Genomic DNA, 12,271 nt, shown 5'->3' on the forward strand with positions numbered 1-12,271 from the left:
TGAAACTTCCCATCATTACGTTGTTATAATAGTAGCATTTGCATGAAACTGATCGACACTGCAGCATTTAAGTGCGTTGTATCATGTACTTTAATGAAACGTGAAAATACTTAGACGCCCCTTTATGTGTATCCTCAGTAGTAACGAGAAATACTGGAATATTGTAAGAGGGAATTGTGAATAAAGTACATACTCTGTCTTTTTTAACGCGAGCTATCATTTCGTTATACCAACGTTCGCCTGTGGGGGCAGTGTTACCTTTTACTGCCTCTAATAAACAAAGAAGTCCGTTTCGTGTGTCACTTCAGCATCAAGCGGGAAGCAGGCTAGCAACAGCAAGCGGGCTCGCTAAATAAGCAAAAGGGCTAGCAGGCTGGCTACATAAAACGCCGCCCAGGACTTCAAGATGCCTCGGGAAATCATAACGCTACAACTTGGACAGTGCGGGAACCAAAGTACGTGTGAAATAAAATAATGAAACTGTACGTCAATTTACGTCGTGTTACTTCATAGCCTTTACGTCCATTTGGGTTAGCTTGCACAGAGCGGCAGTTCTCTATTGACGTCACCGAAATATTGTCATCAAATTTATTAAGACTTAGTGCAATAGCTTCGCTGAGCTGTAATGTGGGTTTTTGCTTCTGCCTCCATGGAGGTTCACTAAGGGGTCAACGCTAATAAGGCTTGTGGATGTCGTTGCATTGGTACCAAATCTTAAATTCAGCGTCAAAGGTATTCATAATTGCACATGTGCCGTTGAGGGTGCATTAAATGTCTCATTTGCTCGTCCGTGTTTGTCTGCAGTCGGCTTTGAGTTTTGGAAGCAGCTATGTGCAGAGCATGGCATCAGTCCAGAGGGCATCGTAGAGGAGTTTGCCACCGAAGGGACCGACAGGAAGGATGTTTTCTTCTATCAGGTACGTGCCGTGCGTGTAACATATAAAATCTGGGTGTTGGATTTGAAAGTATGTTGTATGCAGTTGTTGCAAATTTGTGCAAGCGTGCAGACCTAAATGTTGCTTGTGTGCAGTGACACAACATTCCAGTAGATGGAATCAGAGGAGAGATCAAGTATCAGTTGAGTCATTCATAGACTGAAATGAATGGTTATCTTGCTAAAACACAGTAAAGGAGACTATATTCTTTTTTGTTCACGCTTTAAATAGTTCTTAGGTGCCTTAATTGCATTTCAGTTACAGTCGTTAAGAAATTAGAGTACGCAGCACAAACCCTTTCTACTTTGTTTTCCATAATATGTCCCAATTCAGCCATTTTGTGTTTGTGGTAGGCCGATGACGAGCACTACATCCCCCGCGCAGTCCTCCTGGATCTGGAGCCTCGAGTGATCCACTCCATCCTCAATTCTCCTTACGCCAACCTATACAACCCCGAGAATATCTACCTGTCCGAGCATGGCGGAGGGGCCGGGAACAACTGGGCCAGCGGGTACTCGCAGGTGAGCACTTTAATCAGGACATAAATATCTTTGAGCGCCCTATGGAAATAGTTCACACATTCAACCTGTTTGTATTTTATGTATTTTTTGCTCTCTGCAGGGTAAAAAAATCCAAGAGGACATTTTTGACATCATTGACCGCGAGGCAGATGGGAGCGACAGTCTGGAGGCAAGTTCCTAAATACCCGAGTAACTCCAATTGTGGCTACGGGTGTTTATTTGGGAGTATTCCCGACCCCACATCACCACCGTCATTTAGTGTGTGTGAGTCTGGAAGGTGTGGCCGAGCGTGTGTATGTTGGCGGGGCGCGGTATGTAATAAGTGCGGCACTAATAGCTAAGGGCCGAGTAGAAGGCAGGTCTTACAAGGAGGGGGGTTGTCCACATTTATTGCCAGCCCGCCACGTGTGATCATAAGCTTGCTGCTACTTTGTATGAGTAACTTTGAACCCAAAACAGGGATTTGTCCTGTGTCATTCCATTGCTGGGGGGACAGGCTCCGGTCTGGGGTCGTACCTGCTGGAGAGGCTAAATGACAGGTCTAAAGGCACAAATTATCACTTCAGAGCATAAATAAAAAGTTTCTGGCTTTATAAGGATGCCATTTTTTTCTCATCAGGTACCCGAAGAAGCTGGTGCAGACTTACTCGGTCTTCCCCAACCAGGATGAAATGAGCGATGTGGTGGTGCAGCCGTACAACTCGCTGCTGACCCTCAAGAGGCTCACGCAGAATGCCGACTGCGTGGTGAGATGAACGTTGCCTCAATACTGAGAATGTTTTTTTTCCCCCCCAGGATAATAAAGGACGGTGAACGTAATTAGGCTAAATACAAAATGTATTTTGGGTCTCATGGAATCGGAGGGGTCAGAGTCTGCACGCTGGCACTTGTGTGTGTGCAGTGTACAAAGTTGGATCACTTCTGGAAGAATTCCTTCAGTTTTTCTTTCGAGTTACAGCCAACTGTACGGTAAATGCCTGCACAAAGGACGGAATTCTCTCAGACTGTATTCAGACCTTTGATTCTTCAAAAAAAAATTTTTTTTGGAATGTCGCTGCGTGGGTTTTCTCCGGGTACTCCCGTTTCCTCCCACATGATCTTTTCTGTCCACCTCATCCATCTTCGTTTGGAGGCCCTTTTGTCTTCATGTCTCGCGTGCGTTTGTGTCATTCACCAGGTGGTGCTGGACAACACGGCGCTGAATCGCATCGCCACAGACCGGCTGCACATCCAGAACCCGTCCTTCTCGCAAATCAACCAGCTGGTGAGTGCGCGCGAGAGCGCACGCAGCGCCCACTCCGCTCGAATTAACTTCACGTCCGACAATTGGCGAACTGTTTTGGAGGGTCAGTTGCTCAGTAGACTTTGAATGGAAATGAAAACCTTGAAAAAAAAATTAGATGAGCTTCTTGGTTTAATTTAGTCATGTGGTTTGCTACTCTAACTCGGCTTGCGGAAGACTCAAGACTGAAAACTAGGCTATCCACTCATTAGGCTCACATGCAGTCCGGGAGAAAAGCTGCAGCAAAAAAATGTTGCCTTTATATCAAGGTCATGCTCGATTGAGAGTTCGTATCAAAGAGAAATCCGTATCCGTCGGGCCCTGCTTTTGAATAACCTGCAATTGACATGTCATTGAAGCTTTTTGTAACATGTCGGCCGTGACAGGTGTCCACCATCATGTCGGCGAGCACCACCACCTTGCGCTACCCGGGCTACATGAACAACGACCTGATCGGCCTCATCGCCTCGCTCATCCCCACGCCGCGCCTCCACTTTTTGATGACGGGCTACACGCCGCTCACCACCGACCAGTCGGTGAGTGGACCCTCAAGGGACGGCGGGCATGGGATTGTTTCGGTGTTAACAATGGGCAAGCGCTGCACAGGTGGCCAGCGTGAGGAAGACCACCGTGCTGGACGTGATGAGGAGACTCCTGCAGCCCAAGAACGTGATGGTGTCCACGGGCAGAGAGCGCCAGCCCAGCCACTGTTACATCGCCATCCTCAACATCATCCAGGGAGAGGTGGACCCCACTCAGGTACAGGCCAGCATTTTAGGCTTAGTTTTCAATATATTATTTCTCTTTAAAAAAATTTTTTAAAAATATTTAAATTTATATAGTTAGTTCTAATCAGTTTTCAGAATGGGTTTTTATTAGGTTTATGTAGGGAAAGTGATTCATTTAAGTTTTGTTGGTATTAGTTTTTTAAATATTTTTTGGGGGGGGGGGTCATTGGCGTATTTCTTGTGTGCACCAAGAAACATGGTAAGACTTTTTTTTTTCTCTTTCTAAATCTAGACAAATAATGTCAATGTGTCCCTTTGGAGAAAAATGTTCAGACAGCCCCGTTGTCGTCATTTTGGCGGTGTTTCAAAAGCACCATTATGAAACTGGACATTTTTTTTTTTTATCAGGTGCACAAAAGCCTCCAGAGGATCCGGGAGCGTAAACTGGCCAGTTTCATCCCTTGGGGTCCTGCCAGCATCCAGGTGGCGTTGTCCAGGAAGTCGCCGTACCTGCCCTCCGCCCATCGCGTCAGCGGCCTGATGATGGCCAACCACACCAGCATCTCCTCCGTAAGTCTCACCTCAACACTTACGCAACGGATTTGTCTTTGGGTGGAGGGCCCCTTTTGTGTCCTCGTTTATTTCAAATGGAAAATTTATTACAGAGGGGGAAAAAAGGCAAATTTCTTTTTTTTTTTGTCAAAAAATTGTTCAGACTTGCTTATCATGAGAGGATTTGAGTGCCACTCTGTCCTCTTGTAGCTGTTCGAGCGGACGTGCCGGCAGTACGACAAGCTGCGCAAGCGCGAGGCCTTCCTGGAGCAGTTCCGCAAGGAGGATATCTTCCAGGACAACTTCGACGAGCTGGACAACTCGCGCGAGGTGGTGCAGCAGTTGGTGGATGAGTACAGCGCCGCCACTAGGCCCGACTACATCTCCTGGGGAACGCAGGAGCAGTGAACGAAACGAACACAACAGATGAAATGACTCCAATTAAGTGTTCGATTCTGTCTTTTCCAGCACTGACAGACTGACTGATTGCCTTTTTTTTCTTTTTTTTTTTTTTGCCCTTACTTTAATGCTTTGTGCGCTTCCCAGTAAACCGTCCCGCGAAGCCTGGCCTTGGCGCAATGCATGATGGGTAACCACAATCAGAGCCAGCATCTGGTTACGTGCTGGAAAGTGTCATTTTAAAAGATCAAATCAGGTTCTGCACTGAAAAAAGAACTTCATGGACATTTCATTAGGTACAGTACAAAATGGCCACGCATTGAAAGATGATGACGATGTCGATGCTTGCTTTTTGACTTCTGCTGTCAGAAAAGTCGTTCACGTCGTTTAGCTAATGTTTACCAGAGCGTGAGGTTGCGAAATGTTTCCTGTTACGTTGCTTGTTGGGCCTATTTAAAAAAATACATTTTCGATGAAATTGTGATTTTTGTAATGAATTAACAAAGTGTAATACCAGAAACTTTTGATCGATTTATGTTTTCTGTGTCAAAACAGATTGTCATGTTGAGTCGGGTGTGCCTGACCCTCCATGGCAAAGGCTCTGTCGAACCCCGAAGACCGATTCACTGCGAGAGATTGGGGGGGGGGGGGGGTTCGGCAAAAACGTCTTTCAAAACATGGTTCGGGTTTTTTATTTATTTATTTTTGTCAGCTAAAAACGCTTACTATACGTGGTCATTTTACTTCGGCTAAAAACGCCTTACTAAACATGGTCGGTTTTTTTTCAACCAAAAACGGCTTACTATACAGTACGTGGTCGTTTTTTTCGGCTAAAAATGGGCGAAAAACGCCTTACTATTCATGGTCGGGTTTTTTTTGGCCAAAAACGCCTTACCATACATGGTCGTTTTTTTTTTTTCGGCCAAAAACGCCTGACAGTACATGGTCGCTTTTTTCGGCTAAAAATGGGCGAAAAACGCCTGACTATACATGGTCGTTTTTTTCGGCCAAAAACGCCTGACTATACATGGTCGCTTTTTTCGGCTAAAAATGGGCTAAAAATGCCTGACTATACATGATCGCTTTTTTCGGCCAAAAACGCCTTACTATATATACATGGTCGTTTTTTGTCGGCCAAAAACGGCTTATTTTACATGGTCGTTTTTTTTCGACCAAAAACGCCTTACTATACATGGTCGTTTTTTTTGGGCTAAAAACGCCTTGCTATACATGGTCGTTTTTTCGGTTAAAAACGCTTTACTATACATGGTCGTTTTTTTTTCGGCCAAAAACGCCTTTTTTTTTTTTGGCCGACAAAAAGCGACCATGTATAGTAAGGCGTTTTTAGCCCATTTTTAGCCGAAAAAAACCGACCATGTATAGGAAGGCGTTTTTAGCCGAAAAAAAAAAACGACCATGGATAGTAAGGCGTTTTTGGCCGAAAAAAAACGACCATGTATAGTAAGGCGTTTTTAGCCCATTTTTAGCCGAAAAAAAACGACCATGTATAGGAAGGCGTTTTTAGCCGAAAAAAACGACCATGTATAGTAAGGCGTTTTTAGCCAAAAAAAACGACCATGTATAGTAAGGCATTTTTGGCCGAAAAAAGCGACCATGTATAGTAAGGCATTTTTAGCCGAAAAAAACGACCATGTAGAGTAAGGCGTTTTTGGCCGAAAAAAACGACCATGTATATATAGTAAGGCGTTTTTGGCAGAAAAAAACGACCATGTATAGTAAGGCATTTTTGGCCCCAAAAAAACCGACCATGTATAGTAAGGCGTTTTTAGCCCATTTTTAGCCGAAAAAAACGACCATGTATAGTAAGGCGTTTTTGGCCAACAAAAACGACCATGTATCGTAAGGCGTTTTTGGCCGAAAAAAACGACCATGTATAGTAAGGCGTTTTTGGCCGAAAAAAAAAACGACCATGTATAGTAAAGCGTTTTTAACCGAAAAAACGACCATGTATAGCAAGGCGTTTTTAGCCCAAAAAAAACGACCATGTATAGTAAGGCGTTTTTGGTCGAAAAAAAACGACCATGTAAAATAAGCCGTTTTTGGCCGACAAAAAACGACCATGTATAGTAAGGCGTTTTTGGCCGAAAAAACGACCATGTATAGTAAGGCGTTTTTGGCCGAAAAAAACGACCATGTATAGTAAGGCATTTTTGGCCGAAAAAAAAACGACCATGTATAGTAAGGCATTTTTGGCCCAAAAAAAAAACGACCATGTATAGTAAGGCGTTTTTGGCAGAAAAAAACGACCATGTATAGTAAGGCATTTTTGGCCCCAAAAAAACCGACCATGTATAGTAAGGCGTTTTCAGCCCATTTTTAGCCGAAAAAAACGACCATGTATAGTAAGGCGTTTTTGGCCAACAAAAACGACCATGTATCGTAAGGCGTTTTTGGCCGAAAAAAACGACCATGTATAGTAAGGCATTTTTGGCCGAAAAAAAAACGACTATGTATAGTAAGGCATTTTTGGCCCAAAAAAAAAACGACCATGTATAGTAAGGCATTTTTGGCCCCAAAAAAACCGACCATGTATAGTAAGGCATTTTTGGCCCCAAAAAAACCGACCATGTATAGTAAGGCGTTTTCAGCCCATTTTTAGCCGAAAAAAACGACCATGTATAGTAAGGCATTTTTAGCCGAAAAAAACGACCATGTATAGTAAGGCGTTTTTGGCCGAAAAAAACGACCATGTATCGTTAGGCGTTTTTGGCCGAAAAAAAACCGACCATGTATAGTAAGGCGTTTTTAGCCCAAAAAACATGGTGGTTTGAACCGGGGTTGCCTGGACTGACCACCTGCATGTGGGCAAAAATGCCTTACTATACATGGTCGTTTTTTTCGGCCAAAAACGCCTTACTATACATGGTCGTTTTTTTTTTCGGCCAAAAATGCCTTACTATACTGTCGGTTTTTTTTGGGCTAAAAAGCCTTACTATACTATGTCGTTTTTTTCGGCTGAAAACGCCATACTATACTATGTGGTTTGTTTCGGGCTAAAATCGCCTTAATACACTATGTCGTTTTTTTCGGGCTTAAAACGCCGTACTATACTTTGTCGTTTTTTTCGGGCTAAAAACGCCTTACTGTACTATGTCGTTTTTTTTCGGGCCAAATACGCCTTACTATACTATGTCGTTTTTCTCGGGCTAAAAACACCGTACTATATTATGTCGTTTTTTTCGGGCTAAAAACGCCTTACTATACATGGTCGTTTTTTTTGGGGTTAAAAACGCCTTATACATGGTTGTTTTTTTCGGCCCAAAACGCCTTACTATACATTCATTCATTCATCTTACGAACCGCTTCATCCTCATTAGGGTCGCGGGGGGTGCTGGAGCCTATCCCAGCTGACTTCGGGCAGTAGGCGGGGGACACCCCGAATTGGTTGCCAGCCAATCGCAGGGCACACAGAGACAAACAACCATGCAAGCCCGCACTCACACCTAAGGACAATTTAGAGTGTTCAATCAGCCTGCCATGCATGTTTTTGGAATGTGGGAGGAAACCGGAGCACCCGGAGAAAACCCACGCAGGCCCGGGGAGAACATGCAAACTCCACACAGGGAGGCCGGAGCTGGAATCGAACCCTGTACCTCTGCACTGTGAAGTCGACGTGCTAACCACTGGACTACCGGGCCGCCCTGCCTTACTATACATGGTCGTATTTTTCGGCTAAAAATGGGCTAAAAACGCCTTACTATACAGGGTCGTTTTTTTTTTTCCGGCCAAAAACCCGTACTATACATGGTCGTTTTTTTCGACCAAAAACGCCTTACTATACATGGTCGTTTTTTTTCGGCCAAAAACGCCTTACTATATATACATGGTCGTTTTTTTCGGCTAAAAACGCCTTACTATACATGGTCATTTTTTCCCGCCAAAAACGCCTTCCTATACATGGTCGGTTTTTTTTCGGCCAAAAACGCCTTACTATACGTGGTCGTTTTTTTTTTGGGCCAAAAATGCCTTACTATACATGGTCGTTTTTTTTTCGGCCAAAAATGCCTTACTATACATGGTCGTTTTTTTCGGCCAAAAACGCCTTACTATACATGGTCGTTTTTTCGGCCAAAAACGCCTTACTATACATGGTCGTTTTTTGTCGGCCAAAAACGGCTTATTTTACATGGTCGTTTTTTTTCGACCAAAAACGCCTTACTATACATGGTCGTTTTTTTTGGGCTAAAAACGCCTTGCTATACATGGTCGTTTTTTCGGTTAAAAACGCTTTACTATACATGGTCGTTTTTTTTTCGGCCAAAAACGCCTTACTATACATGGTCGTTTTTTTCGGCCAAAAACGCCTTACGATACATGGTCGTTTTTGTTGGCCAAAAACGCCTTACTATACATGGTCGTTTTTTTCGGCTAAAAATGGGCTAAAAACGCCTTACTATACATGGTCGGTTTTTTTGGGGCCAAAAATGCCTTACTATACATGGTCGTTTTTTTCTGCCAAAAACGCCTTACTATATATACATGGTCGTTTTTTTCGGCCAAAAACGCCTTACTCTACATGGTCGTTTTTTTCGGCTAAAAATGCCTTACTATACATGGTCGCTTTTTTCGGCCAAAAATGCCTTACTATACATGGTCGTTTTTTTTGGCTAAAAACGCCTTACTATACATGGTCGTTTTTTTCGGCTAAAAACGCCTTCCTATACATGGTCGTTTTTTTTCGGCTAAAAATGGGCTAAAAACGCCTTACTATACATGGTCGTTTTTTTTCGGCCAAAAACGCCTTACTATCCATGGTCGGTTTTTTTTTTCGGCTAAAAACGCCTTCCTATACATGGTCGGTTTTTTTCGGCTAAAAATGGGCTAAAAACGCCTTACTATACATGGTCGCTTTTTTCGGCTAAAAACGCCTTCCTATACATGGTCGTTTTGTTTCGGCTAAAAACGCCTTACTATACATGGTCGTTTTTTTTTTCGGCCAAAAGCGCCTTACGGGTTTTTTTTCGGCCAAAAGCGCCTTACTATACATGGTCGTTTTTTACGGCCAAGAAAAACCTTACTATACATGGTCCTTTTTTTCGGCTAAAAATGGGCTAAAAACGCCTTCCTATACATGGTCGTTTTTTTCGGCCAAAAACGCCTTACTATACATGGTCGTTTTTTTCGTATAAAAACTCCTTACTATATTACATGGTCGTTTTTGGGGGGGCGAAAAAGGCATTTCTATACATGGTCGTTTTTTTTTTTCCGGCTAAAAACGCCTTAATACACATGGTTGTTTTTTTTCGGCTAAAAACGCCTTTCTATACATTGTTGTTGTTTTTTTCAGGAAAAACAACACCTTTCTATATGTACACTGTCGTTTTTTTCATTACATATTTCTAAAAGTCAACTCCCATTTCGCTAAAAGAAAATTCGAATAGAATTAAATAATTTTTAATCCAATTTTTTTCCTTCGATCTGGGGGCATTTTCAAAGCGCATGGGTAGTAACTTGACCTTTTTAAATAAAACGTGGCCAGCAAAAAATTAACAAAAAACAAAAAAACACCAGTTGTCTCAGAGGGGTAAAAAAAATTAAATACAATAAAACGGTGTTATTTTGTTTTTTATTAATAATTACATACAGTATTTCTCTTATTGCACTTCCAAGTTAGTTTTAAAAAAATAGTGCAATAAACTATACACACACACACACATTAGATCAAGAGGTACCATGCAGCGTATAAAGTGACTGTAGAACAAAACGGGTTTTCTTGTTGTTGTGCTCCATCATCCCAAAGCTGCCTGCAGCTGCCAAGCAGTCAAGGTTTTGCCCGTTCATCTGATAAGGAACATGCTGCTGGCGTTGATTTCTTTTATGATGTCTTGTCACATGGGAAACTTATACTGCACAATTAGCTCCAAAAAATCGCTTCGCGAGTAAAATTAAACGCTTGAATCAAAAAGTGGAAGGTGGGGCAGGGAGAGGGGAATCATTGTTAAAATATAATGCATTAAAAAAAATTTGTTGGTCCAGCCTAAAACAGGGCAACACTTTAGCTAGGGGAAGAAATTTCAAACATTTTGCACGTCTGTTTTTGTGTGCATGGGGTTTTTTTTTCGTGTGTGTTTGTTTTTGTGCATATTTTGTGGGTTTCTACGTATGTCTGTTTTCGTGTGGCTGTGTGTACGTGTGAGGTTTTGTCTGTGTATGTGTGTGTGAGAGAGAGAGAGAGAGAGGCTAAAGAAAATTGTAACCTGGGGATTTGTCACTTGTCAGATCTGTTGTCATTAGCATGAAACTTGTGCATACATGCTAGTTACAGTTGCGCTCATAAATTTACAAACCCTGGCAGGATTTGTGAAATATCAGACATTTTTGGAACACAGTACCGATGAGTCAATGGCGACCACTATCCTGTTGCGTCCTTTTTAACGATTGGCCTCTTCTGAGATGCCTTCTAGTTGTCACGACCTCACTCAGGCAGTAGAGTGGTCGCAGGCTCAATCCCGTGTTTTTGCGTGCATGTTATTTAGTGACAATACAGTAATCCCTCGTTTATTGTGTTTAATGGGGACCAAAACCACCTGCGATAAACGAAAATCGGCGAAGTAGCGACCCCCCACCCTCCCCTCCATATCCTGTCGGTCCGTGTACATAATATTTAAAAAGGCCAAATTTAATGGTATACATGCATGTAGAAGTAAATTGTGAAGTAATTAACATGACTTAATGCTGTATACTAAGATTTAAACATGTAGAAATTAGGTTAGGTTAGTGTATGAATAACAAAATACAGTAAACATATACATGTGGTACTGTATATGTTGCTCTATGTGACTCGCTGTTGTTTTGCTGACTTCTTCTTGCGGACCGTTTGCGTACTTTTAGCGAAATTTATTAATTTTTTTATGAATATGTTTGAAAAAATCCGCGATGCACTGAAGCCGCGATAAACGAACCATGAAATAGCGAGGGATCACTGTATGCTTTTTTTTTGTGTCTGTGTGTGTGTGTGTGTGTTTGAGTGGGTAGGTGTGTTTGTGGAAATCTTTAAAAAACAAACAAAAAACAACTAATAATTGAATGAATGACAGCCAGTAACACGAAAAAGTCATATTGGTGGGCTCTTAAGTCAAGGTACCTCTGTTTTACAATGTCAGCAAAGCTGCGCTGTGCTGTAACGTCATCAGTCAATGCCAAACTACGCATGAGGGACAAGTGGGCAGGAAACCATAGAAGACGACGACGACAACGGGACAGCAACATTGATCCTTCCGTCAGGGTTCTGTACAAGAGCACAACAGCCACGGTGACTTGAGCGCGCAAAGGCGCAACATCTGTTTCCAGTTCCAAGTTCACATGGTTGGCTGCATCAACACTTCTGCGGTAACGCAGGCCTGATCCGGGACCTTATGAAAACTCCTCGACGAAGGGCGCGGGAAGGAGGTGGGAGCGCACGAGAGGGATGACGGCCGCCTTCGAGGAAAGTTAACCCAAACGGGCCCAAGACAGAAAGCAGATGTGGAAGTTGTTCGTGGTCCAGCTCTTGAGGGCTTTGCGTCAGAGAACGCCCCCCCCCCCCCAACCCGGCGCCGGCACGTTGGGCTGCGTCCATCTCAGACGGGGTGCGAGGGCAGGAGGGCGGGCGCGGACGGGTGGCGGAAGCCCACCGCTGTGCCGTCGTGGATTTTGACGCCGTCACCTTTGCCTCGCTGCAGACGGGTGGCGTTGAAGTATGCGTTCATCAGCTGCGTGATCTCGCTCAGCTGGGACGGACAAACATGCACTTGTTATCGATTCGATTCATTTCCTAATATTTTTGCATTTTCATTTATTGAATACTTTTTTATTTTTATTTTTTAGCATTCCGTTACCTATCATCAGAGCAAA

General features: G+C 43.2%; 2 protein-coding genes across 2 annotated transcripts in view; one reads left to right on the top strand and one right to left on the bottom strand.

Annotated features, from left to right (window-relative positions):
- Positions 1–305: 305 nt before the first annotated feature.
- tubg1 (tubulin, gamma 1) lies at positions 306–4,948 on the top strand. Its single transcript, XM_086133102.1, has 11 exons — positions 306–455; positions 805–917; positions 1,289–1,456; positions 1,557–1,625; positions 1,916–1,995; positions 2,076–2,202; positions 2,634–2,720; positions 3,125–3,274; positions 3,345–3,497; positions 3,875–4,036; positions 4,229–4,948. Exons 1-11 carry the CDS (start codon positions 407–409, stop codon positions 4,424–4,426), a joined length of 1,356 nt encoding a protein of 451 aa, XP_085989228.1. The 5' UTR covers positions 306–406; the 3' UTR covers positions 4,427–4,948.
- A 5,037-nt stretch (positions 4,949–9,985) lies between these two features.
- plekhh3 (pleckstrin homology, MyTH4 and FERM domain containing H3) overlaps positions 9,986–12,271 on the bottom strand; it is a 33,199-nt gene continuing 30,913 nt past the window's right edge. Inside the window, exon 13 of the mRNA XM_086132911.1 lies at positions 9,986–12,147. Within this exon, the coding sequence (XP_085989037.1) occupies positions 11,998–12,147 (150 nt within the window). The 3' untranslated portion in view covers positions 9,986–11,997. The remainder of the gene's footprint in view (positions 12,148–12,271) is intronic.

The sequence above is a fragment of the Hippocampus guttulatus genome, chromosome 16 (genome assembly GCF_054856545.1).
Source record: "Hippocampus guttulatus isolate MCC_2025c chromosome 16, RoL_Hgut_1.0, whole genome shotgun sequence".
Classification (NCBI taxonomy): domain Eukaryota; kingdom Metazoa; phylum Chordata; class Actinopteri; order Syngnathiformes; family Syngnathidae; genus Hippocampus; species Hippocampus guttulatus.

Coding starts and splice junctions, on each gene's coding strand:
- tubg1 (XM_086133102.1), top strand. CDS start 407: ATGCCTCGGGAAATCATAACGCTACAACTTGGACAGTGCGGGAACCAA. Junction 918..1,288: donor AGGATGTTTTCTTCTATCAG/GTACGTGCCGTG, acceptor TGTTTGTGGTAG/GCCGATGACGAGCACTACAT. Junction 1,996..2,075: donor CTGGAGAGGCTAAATGACAG/GTCTAAAGGCAC, acceptor TTTTCTCATCAG/GTACCCGAAGAAGCTGGTGC.